At 37.1% G+C, this 25,418-nt stretch overlaps 1 protein-coding gene and 1 pseudogene across 1 annotated transcript in view; one reads left to right on the top strand and one right to left on the bottom strand.

Annotated features, from left to right (window-relative positions):
- Window positions 1-25,418, top strand: part of AXDND1 (axonemal dynein light chain domain containing 1) — a 142,975-nt gene that overhangs the window by 58,565 nt on the left and 58,992 nt on the right. The window contains exons 12-16 of the mRNA XM_063105917.1: window positions 76-177; window positions 1,267-1,430; window positions 2,844-2,919; window positions 4,894-5,128; window positions 24,027-24,228. Of these exons, the coding sequence (XP_062961987.1) occupies window positions 76-177; window positions 1,267-1,430; window positions 2,844-2,919; window positions 4,894-5,128; window positions 24,027-24,228 (779 nt within the window). The remainder of the gene's footprint in view (window positions 1-75; window positions 178-1,266; window positions 1,431-2,843; window positions 2,920-4,893; window positions 5,129-24,026; window positions 24,229-25,418) is intronic.
- Window positions 14,643-15,267, bottom strand: LOC134384827 (high mobility group protein B1-like; annotated as a pseudogene).

Raw genomic sequence — 25,418 nt, forward strand, 5'->3', positions numbered from 1 at the left:
TGTGAAAACACTGTAATAAATGATAGTGATTTGTTAATGTTTTGGGTTCCTGATTATAGTACATTATTTTTACAGCTAATTGAAAGAAACAGAGTCATACTGGCTAAAAGACTTTATATCAGTGAAAAAGGCTGGAGTAAATATACTAAGTATTTCATTATACTGCTATCAACTAAGGTAAAGCTCAATTCTCTTACATTATGGGGGGAAAAAACTCCAAGTGTTGAAGGTTGATACTATAAGAAATCTTTGCTAAATTTGTAAATTTTTAAATATAGTTTTATGTTTGTGTTTTATTGTGGGAGGAATGAAAAATCTAAGGAAGGTGAATAAAGGCTCTTCCTTATATTTTTCTTTTTATCCTAATTAAAGCAATTTAAGCAATTTATCTGTTTAATACTATAAAGTTATTCATAAAATTATGATTCTATTTATTAGTACTTGAACTCAAAAAAAGGAAGTAGCTGTGTTTATTAAAATAGTTGCATTATTGATGCATTCTATGCAATTTTATGGGAAAATTCAGTGAGCACACTAGGGAGAAAAGGAGGAAACTGGTATTCAGTGTGTTTCTACTAAATCAAACTGTGTATCCATGTATACCAGTCATTTCATTTAACTCTTAAAACAATACTGTGAGATATGTATTAGGTCTTTAATTTATAGATAATAAAAATCTCATATAGATTATATAACATCCCCCAATATTTGGTTCTGTCTGGCTTCCTGGTTCCTATTCTTTCTAGTGCACCACACTGCCCCTGTGAAAGTCCTATGGGAAAATTAGGCTTATATCGCAAAGGAAAAAAATCTTGTCCGTAATACCGTGGAAAATCCATCACCAAACAAACTGTGTGGTAATATCACTGACTATATATATATATATATATATATATATATATATATATATATATATATATATTTTTTTTTTTTTTTTTTTTTTTTTTTTTAAGATGACCAGTAAGGGGATCTTGACCCTTGACTTGGTGTTGTCAGCACCATGCTCTCCCAAGTGAGCGAACTGGCCATCCCTATATAGGGATCCGAACCCATGGCCTTGGTGTTATTAACACCACACTCTCCCAAGTGAGCCACGGGCTGGCCGGACTGATAATATTTTGAAAGAAGAATATCTTTTCAATTTTCTGATCCATTTCCTATGGATTTCTCTAGTATTACAATATTTACAATGGCCTGGTGTATGTTAATAAATATTTCTTACATGAATGAATGAATAAGTTGTTTGATTCCATGCATTCTATCTAGGACACTGCAGACCTTACACTGTTACAGAAGTTGACAGAGAAATGGAGAAACTTAGTGAATAAATTTAAGCAGGAGGTAGAACAAACTGAAGAGTTTATGATGGAGAAATTGCAAATTGTAAAGGATGGACTTATTAAATGGCAGCAGTTCTTCAGAAATAATAAGTGAGTCACCAAGAATCTGGTTTTTCTGATTACACTTTATCATGTCTGCTAACTCAGTCCAATTTTCTCTCTCTTGCTCTCTCTCTTACCTTGTAATTACTCTTAACATTGATTTTGAGGAGGTAATGAGCTGCCCTTACAAGGGCACAATTCTGCTAAGGACCTTGTGGTTTCTGGTGTTTATCTCAGTTGTTCTCCTGATCCCCCGCCCCAACTGCATCTGCTTCCATTTAAGTCCAACTCTTTTTCTTTTCTCCCTTTTAAAAATAAAGTTAACTTATGTCATTACTACTGGCAAACTTGAGTGTCTGGATACATCTGCAAATGCTGTAGCATAGGGCTTGTGCAAAGAAGTAGAATCAATGAGTGGTAGTTATATGGAGACGAGAGATTGATTTTGTTTAGATATCATACTTTGTAATGATTAGAGAAATCCGACAATGGAAGAAGCTGCTAATAAAGTAGTTAAATTAAGGCTGGATGGTTGAATCACAGCCAAGTTCAGTGGGAATTTACACTTTGGATGCAGCCTGGACCAGATGATTTCTAAGGTTTTTAAAATTTTTAAGATGTGTTGTCTGTTGAGAGGTATTTAGTTACCATTTCCATTTCAAACTGAAACAATGGTTTCCCATTTGGTAGATTTGGAAGTTTGGGAACCTGAAGCTGGTACATCTCCAAGCTTGTTGGCTACCATTGCCCATTTCTATTGTTTGGTGACTCTGAGAGGGGTGCACAGGTGGCTGTGGTTCTGTTCTCCCTTTCTGTTCAGGAACTTCTTTATCAATAGCTTTCTTTTTGTGAGACTTCAGAGAAATCAAAGGAAACTCTTACTAGAAGTTGGGACTCGTGACTAAATGTTGAGTCTTAATTATTCGTTAGGCTTCCTTTCTATTTATATATTGTTTTGGCAGCTGTATTTACAGGAATTCTTCTTATGATGGTCTAATTTTTTATTTTTTTTTTGTCTTTTTGTGACCGGTAAGGGGATCGCAACCCTTGGCTTGGTGTCGCCCGCACCGTGCTCAGCCAGTGAGCGCACCGGCCATTCCTATATAGGATCCGAACCCGCGACGGGAGCGCCACTGCGCTCCCAAGCGCTGCACTCTCCTGAGTGCGCCACGGGGCCAGCCCATGATGGTCTAATTTTGAATTCCGAAGACCCAGAGACCACCTTTAAAAAAATACTATGTAGCCCATGACCCTGTAACTTGGTTGCTCAGATCTGATTAGAATCTGAATGTATATTTATATTTATCAATTTAAAGATAAATGCCTATGGGGAGAGAGGCTGGACCTGGAAAGCATGCTTGAAAATCATTGAGGAGAAACATAATACCAATTGTTATATAGGATGATTTTTGTTTGTACCTTGTTCTGAGACCTTTCTCTTGCTTGTTTTTCTTCTTTCAGTGAAAGAGACATTTTATCCTCTAATAAAGGAAATATATTCACTTCAATTTTTTCAGATTTCAAGCAGTGGCAGAAGGTAAGACTTTCTAATAAACAGCCTGGTAATCATAGTACTGGTTGTAAACTTGACATGCCTCACCTGGAACTGAGCCACATCTCATCTTTTAAAAACGCCTTACTGAGTTTTATGAAAAACAAGGAAAATAGCATGACTACAGGGACTTTTTGAAATACACTTATATATTTTTAGTTTTATTTCAGATTTTTGGGTCAAATGGAGTTAGACTGCTAGTAAAAACAAACAAACAAACAACTGGGAAAAGATACTTAGGTGGCAATGAGTGTAGTTCTGATTCTCTTACCTAATTGTCAGACATATGTAACATTTGTGCCTCTCGTCTGCCTGACTTTTGTTTTAAAATTAACATTTTTTTTCATTCTGGTAAAATATGCATAAAATGAAATTTACCATTTTAACCATGTCTCTCTTCCAGTTATTTATTTATTTATTTATTCATTCATTCATTCATTTATTTATATTTTTTGAGCAGCTAGCCAGTACAGGGATTGACCTCTGTACCTTGGTATTATCAGCACCACGCTCTAACTGAGCTAACTAGCCAGCCCATTTTAACCATTTTTAAGTGGATGGTCCTGTGGCATCAGTACATTCACATTGTTGTACAACCGTTACTACCATTCAACTCCAGCACTTTTTTATTTCCCCAAACTGAAATTATGTACACATTAAACAGTTAACTCCTTATTTCCACCTTGCCCCAGCCCCTGACAACCACCATTCTATTTTCTATGAATTTGACTACTTTAGGTACCTTATATAAGTGGAATCGTATAGTATTTGTCCTTTCATAACTGGCTTATTTCTCTCAGCATAATGTCTTCAAGGTTCATCCATGTTATAGCATGTGTCCAAATTTTCTTCCTTTTTAAGGCTGAGTAATATTTCATTGAGTTTTTACTACGTTTTGTTTATCCATTAATAACATCTTTTAAAAAGGGCTTGAGCTTTGAAAATAGGTTTTATTAGTCAAATTACTATCATGTTATAGTAGTCTGACAAAGGAAAATAAATATGACATTGAAATACTTCCAAAGTAAATATGAAACTCATGACCTAATGAAATGTCATCCAGATCCCTTTTCTTTTGGAATGACTTGAGCAGAATTCATATTGTACATCCTATGTACAATATATCTAGTTTAGTGACTTTTTTTTACTGTTTATCTGGCAGTTTCGGCATGCATAAATACAAATTTTTAAAACTCATTCTTTATTTATTAGGACTAATAATAACTTATTTATTAAACACTCTTTGTCAGGAGCTGAACATACATTATCTTACTTACTGTATATGGCAGCCACATGATGCAGGTCATATAATCCCCATTTTAAAGATGCAAAAATTGAAGTTTAGGAAGGTTAAGAAATTTACCTAAGTTATCTATAAATGGTAATTAGCAGAGTCAGAATTTGAATCCACATCTTTACAACACCAACTTTCCTCTTAATTGCTCTGGTACACTGCCTCCTTAAACTGATTACACTTATTGAAGGCTGGGTGATGTTTCCATAATCTGAGTCACAAATAATGGCAAACTTTAATATATAAATTGCATTTTATTTCTTCCACAAACATTTTTGTTATGTCATGTTCAGGACTTGGACTTGGGGGTAGACAGGTAAATACAGCATGAATAAAACACAACTTGTACATTCTGGAACTGTCCCAGTCTAGTGGGGATCATGTAAACACATATATTACAACCTTACTGAAGTAAATAATAGTTAAACATGCTCAGCTCTCTAGGACTTAATTGCTTGTCACTGGTTTTTTACCCACACAGGATTTAATGTAAGGATTTTCACCCTGGTAAATCATGGGTTATTTTACAGGGGATCAAAATTAATTTAAATTCACTTTAATTTTAAAAATAAAATGTCTATCTCATATTTCTTTGGAGGTAGACTGATGAAATAATTAGTGAATAATGTGCTACTTTCACCCCTCACCCCCATTTTACTCTCTAGATACTGCAAGAGGAAAATGAAAAGTTTACTGGGGATGCTCTATTATCAAAATATGATGCTCTCAAGATTATGAAACATTTACAGGAAAACTGGCTAGATATTGGACTTGGGATGTTTGTTCGCCATAAAAGTATAGAGGGGAAGATGCCAACAGAGCACCAATACATGGAGGAAATTATCAAAAGCATAAGAAGACTCTACAAAGAATATGAAATAAGAATAAATGGGGACAATGGTAAGAAAAAAAAACAATGATAATTAGGTTTCATGGCATTATAAAACATTACAACAGAAATTATTTTTGATACAATTAATATTTAAAATAAAATTAATATATGCATATAGTTTTTAAATCAAGTAAAATAAAAAAGCATTAAGCATGGCTTTGTTGATATATAATTTATATACAATTCACCTGTTTAAAGTGTGTAATTCAGTGATTTTAAGTATATTCACAGATGTGTGCATCCATTACCACAGTCAATTTTAGAACGTTTTCTTCAAAAGAAACCATGTACCCTTTAGCTCTCAACCTCTTATCCACTCTTTGGCTTTATTTGAATAATGCTGATATCAGCATTCATGTACATATTTCTGTGTGGGTGTATGTTTTCATTTCTCCTGGGTATATACCTAAGAGTGAAATTCCTGGTCATTTGGTAACTCTATCTTTAACTTTTGATGACTGCCACACTGTTTCCAAAGAGGCTGCATCATTTTATATTCCCACCAGCAGTGTATGAGTGTTCCAATTTTTTTACATCCTTGCTAACACTTGTCTCACTTTTTAATTCTAGCCATACTAGTGGGTGCGAAATAATATCTCATTGTGATTTTTATTTGTGTTTTTCTGATGATTAATGATGTCATTTTTGTTTCATTTTTAAAATTTTATTTATTAATTTTTTTACAATCTAAGATGTTATTGTGGAGCAGTTGGCGGGGAGAGCGAGAGGGGAAGAGGGACGAAAATAGAGTGGGGACTTTGTTGAGGTCCAAGGCACCCGTCTCATTCTGGCAGGGCTTGGTGGTCATTCCTGGGCTGGTTGCGGATGTTGGGAGAGCGTGGCTTAGGCCCTTGGCCCCCCACCTCCCCAGCTGGGACCCAGTGTGCTTCCTGTGGTGGCTTGGTGGTTGTCGCTGGGCTGGTTGTGAATGTCAGGGGAGCATGGCTGAGGCCCTGGTCCCCCACTGCTCTGGCTTGGGAGCCTGGGTTGCTTCCTGTGGCAGCTCAGTGGTCATCTCTGGGCTGGTTCGAGGGGAACACTGGGGCACAGCATGGACAGGTGATCTGCCCCCCAATCAGCACAGAACCACTCAGTGGAGACTGGTCAGGAATATAGAGCTGCAGGGGGTGCAGTTTGCTGAAAAGACTCAGGCCCAGACCAGAGTTTCCACACAACCCAGGTGTACCAGACCTCAAAAGACCCAGAAATACATACAAGGTTAACAATTAAAACCTGAGCCACACAAAAAGCCTTCCCCAGGGAATCAGCAGCAAAGCAGCAATTTAGCTCAACTATTGGGCTCAAATGCTGGTCCCCACAGGAAGATCCCCAATTTTAGAACTAAGAAAAGGACAACAAATTAGTTCCAGTGCAGAGTTTAAGTGGTGGGAACAGCAAATAATCCAACACAGAACTCAAAAAAAACAAAATATGCACAGATCAGAGACAAAGTTTGATATCAACTAGTAAAGGTCTAATACCACCAAAGAACACCTATAAAACCTAGATAGACTTGAAGCCCCTGGGCTCCCAAGCCAGGGACAGCGGAGGGCCGTGGGCCTCAGTCATGCCCCCCCAATGACCATACTCTGCCCAGCTACAACCACTGAGCCACTGCAGCAAATGCCCTGGGCTCCTGAGCTGGGGCAGTGGGGTGCCAAGGGCCTCAGCCACGCCACCCCGACATCTGCAACCAGCCCAGCGACAACCACCAAGCTGCCACAGGAAGCAACCCGGGCTCCTGAGCCAGAGTAGTGGGGGACCAGGGCCTCAGCCATGCTCCCCTGACAGCCTCCAAGCAATTTTATATGAAGGGCACAGCTGTGGCTTTTGTCAGCTCTTGCTCCATGTGCTCACCAGCTCCAGCCTGGAAGCAGCCGGTGCTCAAAATGGTGAGAGCAATCCTTTCTTTATGTCACCATGGCTTCTCCTGCTTTCATGAACTCCTCAGGTCTCTCCTCCTCTTCCCCTGAGCTCTAACAGCCCCAGCTTGGCTGTTGTTGCTTTTTAATAGTTGTAAATTAGTTGATTTTGGGGAGAGAGTGACCCTGGGAACTGTCTATTCTGCATCTTGACCAGTAGTCAATGACGTCATTTTTAAAAGGCTTGTTAGCCATTTGTATGTCTTCTTTGAGTTGATTTTAGCATATGGCAAGAGGTACAGGTCTAGTTTCATTCTTCTGCATTTGGATATCCAGTTTTCCCAGCACCATTTATTGAAGAGGCTTTCCTTTCCCCAATGTATGTTCTTCATGCCTTTACTGAAGATCAGTTGGCTGTAAGTATGTGAATTGAATTCTGGGTTCTCTATTCTGTCTCATTGGGCCATGATTCTGTGTTTATGCCAGTACCACACTGTTTTGGTTACAAAAGCTTTGTAATATAATTTGAAGCCAGGAAGTGTAATACCTCTGACTTTATTTATTTTTTTTCTCAGGATTGCTTTTGCTATTTGACGTCTTTGTTGGGCTGTATGAATGTTAGGATTGTTTTTTCAATTTCTGTGAAGAAAGTCATTGGTATTTTGATGGGAATTGCATCAAACCTGTAGATGGCTTTGGGTAGTATGGACATTTTCACTACATTGATTCTTCCAGTCTATGAAAATGGAATGTCTTTCCATGTTTTAGTGTCCTCTTTAATTTATTTCAAAAGTGATTTGTAGTTTTCATTGTAGAGATCTTTCACCTCCTTGGTTAAATTGATTCCTTGGTATTTTATTTTATTTTATTTTTTTGGTCATTATCACAAATGGGCTTACTTTCTTGATTTCTTTTTCTGCCAGTTCATTGTTGGAGTATAAAAACACTATTGATTTTTATATACTGATTTTGTATTCTGCAATGTTACTGAATTTGTTAATCAGCTCTAAGAGCTTTTTGGTAGAATCTTTAGGTTTTTCTGTATATAAGATCATGTCATCAGCAAACGGACAGTTTTACTAGTCCTCTCTAATCTTGATGCTCTTTATTTTTTTCTCTTGCAGGATTGCTCTGGCTAGTACTTCCAATACTATGTTAAATAGGAGTGGTGAGAGTGGACATCCTTGTTCCTGTTCTTAAGGGATGATATTGGTGATTGGATTGTTGTAAATGGCTTTTATTGTATTGAGATAATTTCCTTCTGTATGTAATTTGCTGAGAGTCTTAATCATGAAAGGACATTGAATTTTGCTGAATGCCTTTTCTACATCAATTGAGATAATCATATAGTTTTTGTCCTTGGTTTTGTTGATGTGGTATATCACACTTATTGACTTGCATATGTTGAACCAACCTTGCATCCCTGGGATGAATCCTACTTGATCCTGGTGTATAATTTTTTTTGATGTGTTGCTGTACTGGTTGCTTGTTGAGGTTTTTTGCATCTATGTTCATCAAGAATATTTGCATGTAGTTTTCTTTTTTGTTGTATATCTGGTTTTGGTGTCAAGGTGATGCTGGCCTCATAGAATGAGTTTGGGAGAATGGCTTCTGTTTCAATTTTGGGGAAAAGTTTGTAGAGAAATGGTGCTAATTCTTCTTTAAAGGTTTGATAGAATTCAGCTGTAAAGCCATCCAGTCATGGGATTTTCTTTGCTTGAAGATTTCTGATTACTGCTTCAATTGCGTTGCTTGTTATTGGTCTGTTTAGGGTCTCTATTTCTTCTTGGTTCAGTCTTGGTCATTTGTATGTGTCCAAAAATTTATCTATTTCCTCCAGGTTTTCATATTTGTTGGTGTACAGTTATTTATAATAATTTCTAATGATTCTTCATATTTCTGTGGTATTGATTGTAATGTCTCCCTTTTCATTCCTGATTTTTGTTATTTGGATCTTCTCTCTCTCTTTTTTTTTTTTTTTTTTTTTGTGAAACTAGCTAATGGTTTGTTTATTTGATTTATCTGATCAAAAAACCAACTTTTTGTTTCATTGATCTTTTGTATTGTTTTTTTGGGTCTCTTCTTCATTTAGTTCAGCCCTGATCTTGATTATTTCTGTCTATTACTTTTGGGATTGGATTGTTGTTCTTTTTCCAGTCATTTGAGACATAGAGTTACATCATTTATTTGACATCTTTCCTTTTTTTTTGGTGGCTGGCCAGTACAGGGATCTGAACCCATAACCTTGGTGTTGTAAGGCTGCGCTCTAAACAACTAAGCTAACCCACCAGCTTCCTCTTTCCATTCTTTTGATGTAAGTGTATATAGAAATAAACTTCCCTCTTAGTACTGCTTTTGCAGTAGCCCAAAGGTTTTATTATGATGCATTTTTATTTTCATTAGTTACAAGAAATTATTTGATTTCCTGTTTAATTTCTTCTTGGACCCATAGGTCATTCAGGAGTCAGTCTTTCAGTTTCCATGCACTTGAGTAGTTTCCAGAATTTTGCTTGTTATTGATTTCCAGTTTTAATCCACTGTGGTCTGAAAAGATACTTGGGATGATTTCAGTTTTTTAAAATTTGCTAATACTTGATTTGTGACCTAGTATGTGGTCTATCCTGGAGAATGTTCCATGTGCTGATGAGAAGAATGTATACTCTCTAGTTGTTGGGTGAAATGTTGCCAGGTCCCGTTGGTCTAAGGTATAGTTTAAATCCTGTGTTTCTTTGTTGATTTGTTGCCTGAAAGATTTGTCTTAATACTGAGAGAGGAGTGTTCAGGTTGCCTGGTATTATTGTATTTAGGTCTATCTCTTTTTTTAGGTCTAAGAGTGTTTGCTTTACATATCTGGGTGATCCACTTTTGGGTGCATACATATGCACCCCATAAGATTGTTATGTCCTTTAACTGGATAGATCCCTTTATCGTTATATAATGGCCTTCTTTATCTCTTTTTATGGTTTTTGGTTTGAAGTCTGTTTTATCCAATATAAGAATAGCTACTCCTGCTCATTTTTGGTTTCTGTTCACATGGTATATCTTTTGCCATCCTTTCACTTTTAGTCTGTATTTTAAAAAAATCGAATCCAACAGTCTCTCCTGTTTATTTAATCCATTTTCATTTAATGTTTTATTGACATAATTGGATTTATATCTGCCATTTTACTTTATTTTACATGTGCTTCTTGTATTTTGCATTGAGTGAAAATTTTCTAATATAGAATTTATTTTCCTTAATGATTTTTTTCACTCCATTTTTGGGGGCATGGGTGGGGGTGGCTGGCCAGTGACAGTGATTGAATCCTGGACCTTGGCATTAAGCAACACCATGCTCTAATAAACTGAGCTAACTGGCCATCCCTCACTCATTTTCAAAGTTTTTTTTAGTGGTTTCTTTAGAGTTTACCATGTACATCTTAATTTATCAGAATCAGCTCAGATTCATAATAACTTAATTCCAGTACTATATAAAAACCCTACTCCTATGTAGATGTATTCCATTTCCCACCTTTTGTGGTATTATTGCTATATATATTACATCTTATAATGTTATAAACCTTAGAATACATTGTTATAATTATTACCTTACTATCTGTTACTATTTCTTTAGCCTGTTAGAGCTCCCATCTACCTCCTCCATACTCTTTTTTTTTTTTAGCAAATATATCACACATACATATTATCATCATTTTACATTCCCTTCAGCATCCCATGTCTTTCTCTATCATGTTTGATTACCTCATTTTGCTAAACTACATCCTCAGGCAATCTCCTACCAAAGTTGTGGGAGGGCGAAGTTTCTCAGTCCTTATGTGTCTGAAATTGTCTTTATTTAATCATTTCATCTAATTGACAGTTTAACTTGGTATAGCTCCCTAGGTTGAAAGTAAAAACTTCTCCAGTGATGCTGTTGTGAAGTGTTTTGTCAGCCTGCTCTCATGTCCTTATAGGTAGTATTTTTTTCTTTCTTTAAGTTTTTAGGATTTTCTTATTCTGGATACAAGTAGAAAAAAACCTTACACAACTCTTTACATTGATACCACTACAAATTTATAGATAGATCTCTAATAATGACCTGCGAATATTTTCTGTTGCTGAGTATATAAGAATATCTTGACTTAGATTAAAAAAAAATCCTTAAACTAAAGCCTTTTCCCTTGAAAGTTCTGAAGATACTGCTTTATTGTCTTCATTCATTTATTCAATATATTTAAAAAATTAACAGATTTGTTGAGGTATAATCCATATATCATAAACTTCAACCTTTTAAAGTGTGCAATTCAGTGTTTTGTTTTTTAATATTTGTGGAATTGTGTAACATCAGTACTAATTCCTTCCTGAATATTTTCTTTTTGTTATTATTTTTATTTTTAAAAAATTTTTATTGAATCATAATTGATTATACATATTTTGGGGGTTCAACATTGACATATGTTAATTAAATCAATATCACTTGGATATATATTGTTACAAATCATGCTTATTCTTTATGCCCCTTGTCCAATCTCCCTCCATCCTCCTCTCCCTCCCCTCTCCCACCTCTGATAACCCTAGATTTCTTCTTTCCTTCTGAACAGAGGTTACTCTGTTGATGTGTTGCCTAGATGATCTGTCCAGGGCTGAGAGGTGTGATCAGGTCCCCCAGTATTATCATAGAGCAGATGCTTTTTCTGTCACTCTGGAATGGGCTTTGTGGAGAGAGACATCCTCTTCTTCTTTTTTGGTCTCTGCTGGTGACTCTCCTTGTGTTAATGCACTCCAGTGGCTGGCAGGCCATCTGCACAGTGGTTTTGGTGTCTAGCTACTTTTGCAGCAGCCGTGGTTATTGTGGTGGCTGTGGTGGGCCACCCACATGGAGGTGATGTTTTGGTGTGCTCCTTACCTAGTTGCTGGATGCTCCCGGATCCATACCTCAGGATCCCAGGCAGGCCCCATGGTACTGGCAGTGTGCCTGGTTGTGGGGGGAGGGTCTGGTCCCCAACTCCAGCCTCAGGGCCCCTGGTGAGCCTCATGGTGCTGGCGGTGTGCCAGGTTGTGGGAAGAGGGTTCGGTCTCTGGCTCAATGCCTCAGGACCCTAGTTGGGCCTCAGTGAGTACTCTTTTTTTCCCTTCCGTTCTGTGTTGGATTATTTGCTGTTTCTACCACTTAACCTCTGCACTGGAACTAATTTGTTGTCCTTTGCTTACTTCTAAAGTGGGGGAACTTCCTGTGAGGACCATTACTTGAGCTATATGGTTGAGCTAAATTCCTGCTTTGCTGCTGATTCCCTGGGGAAGGCTTTTTGTGTAGCATTGGTTTTAATGGTTGGCTTTATAGGTACGGATCTGGTAAAGTCTGATGCACCTGGGTTGTGTAGAAACACTGGTCTGGGCCTGAGTCTTTTCATCAAACTGCACCCCTTGCAATTCTATATTCCTGACCAGTCTCCTCTGAGTGGTTCTACACTGATTGGGAGGCAGATCAGCTGTCCTTGCTGTGCCCCAGTGTTCTCCCTGTGGGCCTGTCTCCCCCACCGCCTGTGTTCCAAACACTTCCCATGGGACGAGCTGTGCTCTGGTCCCTTGCGATGACTCACCAGCCTCTGAGTGGCTCCTTTTTTTCATTTGTTGTGGCTCCTCAGTTCTGTGTCAGTCCATGGGAACCCTATTAGTGGTCTTGCTAGCCTGGGGGCCACCAAGGCCCTCTTCCCCTCTGCCGCTCCAAGCAACTTCATCCAAAGGGCTTCATCCAAAGAACACAGCTGCATCTTTTGCCAGCTCCTGCTCTGCACTCTCAGCAGCTCCAGCCTGGAAACCACTGAGATTCAAAATGGTCAGAGCAGTTTTTTCTTTCTCTCATTGTGGCTTCTCCTGCTTTCATGTACTCAGTAGGTCTCTCCTCCTCTTCCCCTGAGCTCAAATGGCCCCAGCTTGGCTGTCATTGCCTTTTAATAGCTGTAAATCTGTTGATTTGTGGGAGAGACTGACTCTGGGGACTGTCTATTCTGCCATCTTGACCGGAAGTCCCCTTCCACAATATTTTCACCATCCCCTGAAGGAACTCCCTATCCATGAGCAGTCACTGCCTGTTTCCTCTTCACCCCAGCTGCTGGCAAACACTAAATTACTTTCTGCCACTATGAGTTTGACTATTCTGGACATTTTATATAAATGGAATTGTACAATATGTGGCCTTTTATGTCTGGCTCCTTTCAGTTAACATATTTTTAAGTCTTACCCATGTTGTAGTATGTGTTGGGACTTCTTGCTTTATATGGCAAAATGATATCCATATTTGATTCATTTCTCACTTAATGGACATTTGGGTTGTTTCCCCTGATGGCCATTATGAATAATGCTGCTATGAACATTTGTTTTTATGTGGCAATATATTTTCAGTTGGGTATATACCTAGAAATGGAGTTGCTTGGCTATATAGTAACTCTATGTCCAATCATTTAAAGAACTGCTAAACTGTTTTCCAAAGTGGCTACATCATTTTACATTCCCATCAGCAATTTAAGAGGGTCCAACTTCTTCACATCCTCACCAATACTTATTATTTTCAGGCTGGTGTTTTTAATTTTTGTCTTCATTTTATTATAGCCATCAAGTGGTCTGAAATAGTATCTCATTGTGGTTTTGATTTACATTTCCCTTATGACTAATCATGTTCAGCATCACTTTTTTTTTTTTTTTTTTTAAAGATGACCAGTAAGGGGATCTTAACCCTTGACTTGGTGTTGTCAGCACCACACTCACCCAGTGAGCAAGTCGGCCATCCCTATATGGGATCCAAACCCGTGGCCTTGGTGTTACCAGCACCGCACTCTCCCGAGTGAGCCACAGGCCGGCCCATCATGTTCAGCATCTTTTAATGTGCTTATTGGCATTTTGTGTATCTTCTTTGGAGATATGTCTATTCAAATTCTTTGCCCTATCTTATTTGGTTTGTCATTTTATTGTTGAGTTGTATGGATTCTTTATATTTTCTGGATGCAAAACACTTGCCAGATACATGATTACACATATTTCCTCTGATTCTGTAGGATGTCTTTCTTGATGATGTCTTTTGAAGCACAAAAGGTTTACATTTTGATGAGATCCCATTAATCTTAATTTTTTCTTTTATTGCTGTAATTTTGGTGTCATATCTAAGAAACTATTGCTTAATTCAAGGCCATAGAGATTTATGCCTCTAATTTCTTTTTTTTTTTAATAAAAAAATTGTGTTTACTTAGAAGCATTCAGAATGTCAACAAAACAGCTGCAACTTTTTTTTTTCGCAATTACAGAGTGGTATTCAGTTAACAGAACAACAATTATTTCATGTAAGCTGCATCAGAGACAACTGAAGATGAAAAACTACCATCCCCATATATAACTAATTTGTGCTGTGCACCAACAAGAACCTGCTTTAAATTTCCATCACAAGTTACAGCACCCATACTGTACCAGGCAAGGTTAGTGACTATTAAACATACCACCAGGACAGGGCTAGCTAAAGACACATTCGGTAGTGTGTTAACTATACAAAAAAAAAAAAAACAAACACTATTCAGTTTAAAAACAAATCTTACACAGCCTTACATTTCAGTTTTTTTCTTTAAAAGGAGTGAGTTGTGTACAGAGGTGTTAAATACTTTATAGAGAAAAAAAAAACTGCGCTAGAACCAACTTATTCATCATCATCATCTTCCTCTTCGTCGTCGTCTTCCTCCTCATCCTCATCCTCTTTGTCCTCCTCTCCCTTCTTTTTCTTGCTTTTTTCAGCCTTGACAACTCCCTTTTATGCTGCATCAGGCTTTCTTTCAGCTCAGTATGTGGCAGTATCCTTTTCATATTTATCCTTCAGCTGAGCAGCCTTCTTTTCATAAGGCTGCTTATTATCTGCAGCAGTGCGGTTCCACATCTCTCCCAGTTTCTTTACATCGCCAGTGGATAGTCTGGGATGTTCTCCTTTGATTTTTGGGGCCATACTCAGAACAGAACAAGAAAAAGGCTGAAGGAGGCCTCTTGGGTGCACTGGGATCCTTGAACTTCTTTTTTGTTTCCCCTATAGGAGGGATATAAGTTTTCTTTTCTCTTTCATAATGGGGCTTGTCTACCTTTGCCATGTCTTCAAATTTTCCTTTCTCTTTAGCACACATGGCCTTCTACCTCTCTGAGAACTTCTTAGAAAACTCTGAGAACTTGACTGAAGCATCTGGGTGCTTCTTCTTGTGCTCCTCCTGACAAGTTTGCACAAAGAACGCATATGATGACATTTTGCCTCTTGGTTTCTTAAGGTCTCCTTTGCCCATGTTTAGTTATTATTCCTCCCCAAGTCACAGAGTCACCAGTGCCTGTCTGGCTCTCACTTGCCCTGGCACTGCCTCTATGGAGTTCAATGTAGTGCAACGGCTGTCTAATTTCTTCTGAGACTTTTGTAATTTTTGCTCATATGTGTAGGTCTTCGATCTTTTGAGTTAATTTTTATATATGATGTAAGGTACAGCGTCCAGTTTTATGCTTTTGCATGTAGATATCTAGTTCTTCCTTTCCCATCTGGATGCCTTTTATTTCATTTTCTTGCCCTATTGGCCTAACTAGAACTCTAGTACAGCATTGAATAGAAGTAATGAGAACAAGCATCCTATATTTGTTGCTGATTTTAGAGGGAAATGCTCTGTCTTTCACCATTAAGTATAATTTAGCATTGGATATTTTTGTAGATGGCCTTGTTCTAAAATTTGTACCCAGTAAGACACACAGACATGGAAATCATTGTTATGAAGGAAGAGAATTATACTCACAGCTCCCTAGAAACAGGAGACATGGCACGTCAGGGCATTCAGGGCCACATACAGAAGCCCCAAGTTCACTTCAGGAGGCAGAAGGGGTGAGAGGAAAACTTAAGTCAGAGCCTTTACTGAGGTTTCTGAGGGAAAGGCAAGTCAGGGCAGGTAAATAGTTTAGGATTGGTTAGTTTGAATAATTCTAGTATGCTCTGGGGTATAGGGGTTGTCCCTAGTTTTTTGGTAACTGGCCCTGGGTTGATTTAGGGCAGGAGGAATATTGGCTTGGTATGTGAGAGTTTGATAAAGCTGATGGTTGCGGGTATGGTTAGTTTCCATATAAAAGGCAGCATACTCCTGGGAGAGCCCTTTGCTATCTCTAAGAATTGGCTAACACTAGGAGAGGCAGTCTCTCCCTGTCAAGGAGGTCACAAATGCCAGAGCATCAAGAATACATAAAATAAGAAACTATATAGTTAATACAATTGGGCCTGTGATGAATGGATGGTAAATAGACAAGTACAGAATCTAAGAAAACACAGAATAGGCCTTTATCAGGTTGAGGGAGTTCACTTTTAATCCTGGTTTGCTGAATATTTTTCTATCATGAAAGATTGTTGGATTTTTGTGAAGTGCATCTATCGAGATGATCATGTGGTTTTGGCTCTTTATTCTATTAATATGGTATATTACATACATTGATTTTCATTTGTTAAACCAACCTGGCATTTCTGGGATAAATTTCAGTAGGTCATGATGTATAATTCTTTTTATATGTTAATGGATTTGGTTTACTAGTAGTTTGTTGAGAACTTTTGTATGTATTTTATAAGGGATATTGGTCTGTAGTTTTCTTGTGATGTCTTTGTCTGGTTTTGATATAGGGTAATGCTAGTCTCATAATTAGTTGAGAGGTATTCCTCCTCTTTTTGTTTTTGGAAGCATTTGTGAAGAACAGATGATAATTCTTAAACTTTTTCGTAGAATTCAATAATACTCTGTCTGCTCCTAGGCTTTTCATTGTGGGAAGTTTTAAAATTATCAATTCAATATCTTACCATAAATCTATTTAGATTTTCTATTTCTATTTCTTCTTTAGTCAGTTTTAGTAGTTTATGTCTTTTTATTTCATCTAGGTTATCTAGAAGAATTTGTCCATTTCATCTAGGCTGTCTAATTTGTTGGTATATAATTGTACATAGTATACTCCTACAATCCTCTTATTTTTGTAAGGTCACTAGTGAGAATCTCTTGAGTTTATTCTACTTTGAGTTTGTTGAACTTTTTGGAAATGAAGATGCATATTTTTCACTAGATTTTGAGAAGTTTTTGGTCATTTTTTCTTCAAATATTCTTTCTCCCTCTTTTTTTCTTTCCTCTCCTTTAGGGACTCCTGTGAAGTGTTGGGGCCCAGAAAGCGATACCCCAAAATGAAGGCCTTGGAAGCAGCCTCAAAAGCGAAATTTTCCTCTGACCTTCTCCTGCCCTCCTGTCTCTCAGCCTCATTCTCCCTTGAGGCAAACCATAGAAACTAGAATCCCTCTTCCCCAAGGCAGGTCATAGATATACTCTAATCTTCCCTCCTGCCTTTCTGTCTTGGAGTGGGCCATAAAGAAATTCTCTGGCCTACTTTGTCTGATTGTAAGTCGTCCATTCCAGAAAGAGTCCTGCCCCATACTTGGAGGAATGAATGTTACACTGACAGGCCAAGAAGAATCTGAACAGAAAGGCCTTGCTGGGTTTCCTCACTGAATCTACTAGCATTACAGCATACTTTTCTTGTTCAATTATATTTCTACACATGCCTGCTTCATAGAACCTAAGCATAAATATGGAAAATTTTCCCTATCTCTTTGGATCTTCATTCTAAAGGCTCCTGTATCACATAAAACTATGATCAAATAAAATTTGCTATGCCTTTTCTTCATATTAATCTGTGTTTATCAGGTGGTTTTTCAGAGAAACTTCAGGGGGCTGAAGGGGATGTCTTCCCTTTGGCCCCTACAGAAGCATATGTTGCTGTGATTGATGGTGTCTCATAGGTGTCTGAGGCTCTTTTCATTTTCTTAATTCTTTTATTCTTTTTGTTCCTTTCATTTTCTTCATTCTTTTTCTTTGTGTTCCTCAGATTGGATAATCTCAACTAGCATATCTTAAAGTCTGCTGAATCTTTTTTTCTGCCAGTTCAAGGTGCACTGTTGAACAGCTCCAGTGAATTCTCCATTTAGTTGTTGCACTTATCAGCTTCAGAATATCTGTTTGGTTTTTTTAAAAATAGAAATTTGGCTGGTTTTTTTTTGTTTTTTTGCAGGCTATTGAAGTAATGGGGATAGGGGAATAGGCGTAAGAAGAGATAAATCACTACAAAGCCCATTGTTTTACTGAGATCCATGAGTAAATGCTCTTCAGATTGTTGTAGACTTTGGCTAATTTCCAGAGTTCTAGAAAAGAGAATTTGATGACTTTTGCCAGTGTTTTTGTTTTATGGAAGAGCAGATGTTCAAAGCTTTTTACTCCTTTCTGAAGTGCTTCTCCCATTTAGTTCATTTTTATTGTCGATGTTTTATATATTAAGCCCTAGATATAAAAAGATACATGAAACATTGTTATTGTTTTCAAGAAATTGACAGTTTGGAGAGAAAGACAAGTAAAAAAATGATTTGTAGTATTTTATGTATCCTATGTATACATAAGATCCTATGGAAGTACAGTATAGGAGCAACTACATCAGTATAAAGTCAGGGGTTGGAAAAGGCTTTTTGGAGGAAATGAGGCTTAAGCTGACTTTCTGAGGAAGTATGAGTTTGGTACCGGGCAAAGTTTGGGAAGAAATTAGAGGCAGAGAGAACAACATCTAAATAATATGGAGGCAAGGGATCATATACTTTTGAGCCCTGAAGTTGATTGGTATGACTGGAACAAAGTATGTGGGTGAGAATGATTATGTAGAAGTGGGCAGGATTTCTATGCGGAACCTAAGGAGCTTGTACTCTTAAGGCTATAGATAGCTGTTGAAAAGTTTTAGGTAGTAAACTGGCCTAAAATTGAATTTTAGAACAATCACTCTGACAAGAGAGTGGAAGATCTACTGGAGGAGTGGTATATTGAAACCACTTAGGGACCTACTGCAGGAACCTAGTTGAAAAATGATGAGGCCCTAACCTAAAGCATGGGAATGGATAGGAGGAAACAAAAATAACAGGTTTTGAAAATGTGTGCTATACAAATTTAATGATGTGGAGTGTATTAGTTCATGTCTGTTGCTTATAAGAATACCTGGAACTGGGTGATTTATAAGAAAATGAAATTTATTGCTTGCAGTTTCAGAAGTTGGGAAGTCCAAAGTCCAGGTAATACATCTTGTGAGGGTCTTCTTTGGTGGTGGCTTTACAGCAATGCAGGGGTCTCACATAGAAGAAAATGGCAGAGCAGAGAGAGAGAGAGAGAGAGAGAGAAGAGAAGAGAGAGAGAGATCCTCATGCATTCTCCTTTTAAAGTCCTCAGAACCATGCCTGCTATTCCAAGGGTGGATCAGTCCATTCAAGAGGGTACAGTCCTCACAATCCAATCGCCTCTCCAAAGCCCCACCTTTCAACTACCATAATAGGATTTTCCACTCTCAACAGTTACAATGGGGATTAAGGTTTGATGAGTTTGGGTGGGGACATTCAATCCACTGCTTGGAGGATGTATGAGATAAAGAGAGAATGCAGGATGACCATGTTCCTGATTTGCACTGTAAATGGATCATTCAATTCATTGAGATTAAGGAATATAAGAGGAGGACAAATTGTGGGGAGGAGAAGATTATATATTCAGTATTAGACATATTGACTTTGAAGTAGCTGTGGAACAATTAAGTAGACTTGTTCAGCAGGCATGTCAGGAATGTGGGGGAGAAGAAATCTTGGATAAAAATTTGAGAGACATTAGTACACGTGTTAGTTACGGCCATGAATTTTGATGATGTCACCTTGGAAAATGTATAGAATGGGATTAGCTGAGGGCTAAAAATGTCTCTCCAGCATTTTAAAGGGTGACTAGATATAGAGGAACAGCAGAGGTAGAAGGAAACCCAACAGAATGGGGTCACAAGAGGCCAGCTTTGGCTGCATTCCACCTGTTTTGGTATGTACTATTTTTATTATTAAATTTAAAATACATTTTAAAATTTCCATTGTGGTTTCTCCTTTGACTCAGGATTATTTAGAAGATATATTACTTACTTTCCAAACAGTTCAAACTTTATTTTGTTCTTAGTTTGCCTTCCTCTTGTCTTTTGTATTATTTTTGTTTGTGTATTTGTGTATTCTGTTTGATTGTTTCCATGTATTTAAATCTCAAAAGACATGATTATTATTTTATAGTCAATATTCATTTAGATTAACCCTATATTCACATTTTCTACTTGTCTAAGGAAAAACACAGCTATTCAAATACAATAACTGTAAGAAAGCTGAATTTTTGTTTGCTAAGGAGGGGAGAGCTGTAAAAGAAAGCACACCTTCTCTGAACAAATTAAGACATATTTACATATAGGGTTTTTGGAAGCATTGAGTTTAGAGACTGAAAAACTAAGAAACAAGAATATCTAGAGATTGGTTTACTTTCAGCCATTGAAGACTTGTTTTTGGAGATACTGTTGTTAACTGGCTAACTTTCGGTAGTGTGGTCACTAGGGTAAGATTGCTGCTAAGTGGCTGACATCCTGAAGTGAGGAACTATCATGGGCTGATTTGCTTTTCTTTTATTTTTTTTCCCCAGTGTTACAGCTAAATTTCATTTAACCTTTAAAAAGTATATAATTTCGAGTTTCTGAAACAACTCAAGGCCTTAGAACAATATGAAAACCTCTCCAATTTGTTTTATGATCCCAGAGTAACTATAATATCAAAACTAATATAGTACAAATAAACCCACAGATTCTCTCTCATTTATGACTGTGGGTACAAAAATTCTAAATAAAATAATAGTAAGTATAATGTATCAAAGATTCAAAGCGAAACAAAACACTTTAACCAAGTAGATTATATTCCAGGAACACATGAGTGATTCACCATTAGGAAATTGATTAACAGGGCTGAGCCCGTGGCGCACTCGGGAGAGTGTGGCACTGGGAGTGCAGCGACGCTCCCGCCGCGGGTTCGGATCCTATATAGGAATGGCTGGTGCACTCACTGGCTGAGTGCCGGTCACGAAAAAGACAAAAAAAAAAAAAAAAAAAGGAAATTGATTAACATATTTCATGAGAATATTCAAAGAGAAAAATACTATATGGTCATATAAGAGATACTGAAATTGTTTTGTTTCTGAAGAAACATATAGCAGTTTCTGAAGAAAAAGCCTAAATATAATACCACAGTTGAAAATTTTTTAAAATCATGATTGCACAATATGAATATGGGTGTACAAATATTGCTTTCAATTCTTTTGGCCATATACTCAGAAGTGGGATTGCTGGATCACATCTATTTTTAATTTTTTGAGGAACTGCCACACTGCCTTCTAGGCACCACTGCCTGGAACCACCTTCGAGGCACCTCTTCACTTTCTTACCAATAGCGTATAAGGCCTCCACCTCTCCACATTCTCGCCAACACTAGCCATTTCTTGTTTCTTTGATAGTAGTCATCCAAATGGGTGTGAAGTGATATCCCACTATGGTTTTGACTTGTATTTTTTTGATGATTAGTGATGTTGAGATAATCTGTGTTCTTTTAAAAGAAATCATGACTATCCATATCATACATGCATATACATCTACTTATACTATGTAATATTATATTATGTATTACCTATACACCCTCACAGGCTTAGAGACAAAATAGAGAAAGGGTACATCACATTTCTTATTTGTGTTTCCTGGTGAAGCAAGTGGGGCTGGGGTCAGGGCTGGGAAGGGGTAAACTTAGGATAAACTTAGAGAGGAAGCTGCACCAACAAGGAAAAGGGGGAAAAAGCTCTGAAGGAAATTTATATAATCCAATGAATTCATGCCTTCGTGTAAAATCAAATGTGTGTATACATAGAAAAATAAATAAAATTAGGACTTAATAACAACAAAGTATTATCTGCAGCTGTAAAATCATAAAATTGTCACTCAAGGGACAGTCAAAAGAAAATACATGAGATTTGAAAGTGACTCACTTAGATGGGCTGATTCTCAGAGGCATGAGTCCTCATGAGAAGCTGTCCATGATTAATTGAGTGGGGTTTAAAATTATTTTTGTGATTAATTGTTCATGGCTTGAGTCTGTGGTAAAAGGATAACCAGTCTTTACCATTTGTAGATTTGGAGAATAATTATTTATTCCCATATTGCTGCCTTCTTCCATTTGCCTGTGTCTATGTGATATAATTTTCTTTTTCCCTGAAGAACTCTCTTTGGCATTTCCTATAGTGATGGGTTTGTTGATGATTTCCTCAGTTTTTATTTTCCTTTTTTGTTTAAAGGCTATTTTATCTGTGTATATGAATTCTAATTTGGCAGCAACTTTGTTTCCCAGTGCTTTATCTAATCTGCTGTTAAACATCCACTGAATTCTTAATTTTAATTATTTTTTAGTCCTAGAATGTATTAACTTTTAGAATTTCTAGTTCTCTGCTGAAATTTTCCATCTTGTCATTTAATAACTTAAAATTTTTAATCACAGTTAATTTTAAAGTCCATGTCTGATAATTGGTTTGAGTCAGTTCTTTTCATATGCCTATTTCTGATTAAATGTTGGACATTGTGTGTGAAAGGTTCTAGTGATAATTTGAGACTCTAGATGATGCTGTAATTCCACGAGAATGATTTTTACTTCTTCTGGCAGGTCATTTAGAGAGGGGCAGGTCACCTTATTCTAAGCAGGGACTGAACTAAAATGAAGTCTGGCTTCAGGCTTTGTCAGAGCTCGTCTATTTCTGTTCTACCCTTATTTTTAAGGTGTAGAGCTTCAGGGATTCAGGGGTCCCAATAGAAAGCTTGATGTGTTTACCAGGGCCTCTGCTCCTTAGCAGGTTCTGAGCTTCAATTTTGTATCTCCCCAGTAGCGGCCTATCCTGGTTTTCCATGAGAGATATTGAAAATATATCCTCCCAAACCTATGAGAGGAATTAAAAATCCATCAAAGTACTTTTATTCACTGTATCATGAATTCCTTAAGATTCTTTCCCAGTAAAGTATCCCAGGTAACCCTGACCCACTGACTGACACTGTTGTTCAGTATAAAACTACTCTACATGGGGAATCACAATCTTAATTTTCTGTAGCAGCAATAATATAGTTACAGATAAAATGGCAGTGCTTACCTATGAGAATATGTAGAAAGCAGAGAAAAATGAGGTAGTAAATGGTTTAAAATAAAGGAGGAAGTCAAAATGATTAGTGGTGAATACTTATAAAAGATCAAAGTTTGGGCCGAGCCCGTGGCGCACTTGGTAGAGTGTTGCGCTGGGAGCGCGGCGACGCTCCCGCCGTGGGTTCGGATCCTATATAGGACTGACCGGTGCACTCACTGGCTGAGTGCCGGAAAGATCAAAGTTTACTGATGAAGGCAATGAAAATATTTTCATCAAGGAAAAGAAAACCGGTTTGCTTTTTAACTATTTCTCTTTATAGAACTCTGAATGGAGCATTTTCATTTCTTATTTTGCAAATGAGAAAAGACAGAGTATTTTGCCATGATCTCACAGCGACTCAGTCCATTGGATCCACATTAGGATCCAGACTTGACCTTTGTTCAGATCAAAAACTGTACACTTCATAAAAACCTGATTGACGACCTAGTAAATGACTTAAGAACTATGATATCTATTTTGATTTCTGTAATTAACTATCCTATAATCATGAAAAAGCTGTTTATCATCATTATCCTCATCATTATCATTAATGATATAGTGAATTAATGCCTTTTACAGAAAATTGTGGTTGATAGTTTCTGGGATTAATGCATTTGGTTCTTAGCTGAGAAGTCAAGTAACTTGGAATATAAACTGTCATTGAAGAAATAGTACATTAGTCATAAAAGCACCAATGACAAGTGTTTATTCACTAAACATTTCTGAGGATACTTCAAAATGTTCGTGGAAAAATGGAATTAAAAGATAATCTTCCCATTAACTTTTTAAGGTACACTTGTATTTAGCAACTACTCTCTGCAAGGTTCTCTGCTAAGCCAGCTTGTAGGATAATAAAAACATGAAAAAAGATATGCTCTTGCCCAGTATGATTTTATAATTTACTATTGAAGTAGTAGTCAGACAAATACTTCTAAGAATTAATGCTTTTCTTACTTTTTTAGGTACCTCTAAAATTCTTCCAAGTTTGATTAGTTCTATTGAGTTCTGTTCTTTCAAGCTGGAAAACCTTCTGGAGATTCCTGATATACCTCCTGAAGAATGGGAGATAGTTAATGAAAAACTTAAGGAAATGACATCTCAGTTGGATGCAGTGTTAGACATTATAGGTGGTGTTCCACAGTGCATGGATGTGGATTCTGGCTCGTAAGTTCCCATAGCTCCCTTTCCTTTTGAGATAATTTTTTAAAGCTTTATTGCAATATAACTCACATATCATACAATTCACCATTTTAATGTGTACAATTCAGTGATTTTCAGTGTATTCATAGATATGGGCAACCATCACCACAGTCAACTTTAGAGCATTTCATAACCTCAAATAAAGGTCCATATCCTTCACTTATCATTCTGCTATCCTCCGTTCTCTGCCACCACCCTACACCCAGCCCTAAATAGCCACTAATCTACTTTCTGTCTCTGTTGATTTCCTTGTACTGACATTTCATATGAAAGGAATCATATACTATGTGGTCTTTTGTGACTAGCTTTTTTCACTTGGCATAATGTTTTCACAGTTCATCCGTGTTGTAGCATGTTTCAGTATATAATTCATTTTTATGACTGAATAATATTCCATGTATGGATAAACCACACTTTATCCATTTGTCCACTGATGGATATTTGGATTGTTTCCATCTTCTGGCATTCATGAGTAATGTTCCTATAAACATACATGTACACTTTTTTTTTTTTGTGGACAGACGTGTGTTTTCATTTCTTTTGAGTGTATACCGTGGAGTAGAATTGCTGGGTCATGTAGCAAATCTATGTTTAATAATTTAAGGAAATGCCAGCTTGTTTTCCAAAGGATTTTTGGAAAACCTGCACCATTTTATGTTCACACCAGCAATGTATGAGGGTTCTGACTTCTCTACATACTTGTCAACACTTGTTATCTGATTTTTTGATTCTAGCCATACTAGTGGGTGTGAAGTAGTTATCTCATTATGGTTTTGATTTACGTTTTCCTAATGGCTAATGATATTAAGCATTGTTTTATGTGCTTATTGGCCATTTGCATATTTTCTTTTGGGAAATGTCTATTCAGATCCTTTGCCCTGGTTTTAATGGGGTCATTTGTCTTTTTATTATTGGGTTTTAAGAGTTCTTTATATTTTCTGAGGTACAAGTCCCTTTTCATATATATGAATTGCAAATGTTTTCTCCCAATGTGTAGGTTGTCTTTTCACTTTCTCGATGGTTTCCTCTAAAAGTACAAAAAGTGGTTCATTTTGATGAAGTCCAATTTTTCTTTTTTTGTTGTTGTTGCTTGAGCTTTTGGTGTCATATCTAAAATCCTTTGCCAAATCCAAGGTAACGAAGATTGACCCCTA

The sequence above is a fragment of the Cynocephalus volans genome, chromosome 8, assembly GCF_027409185.1.
Source record: "Cynocephalus volans isolate mCynVol1 chromosome 8, mCynVol1.pri, whole genome shotgun sequence".
In the NCBI taxonomy this organism is placed as follows: domain Eukaryota; kingdom Metazoa; phylum Chordata; class Mammalia; order Dermoptera; family Cynocephalidae; genus Cynocephalus; species Cynocephalus volans.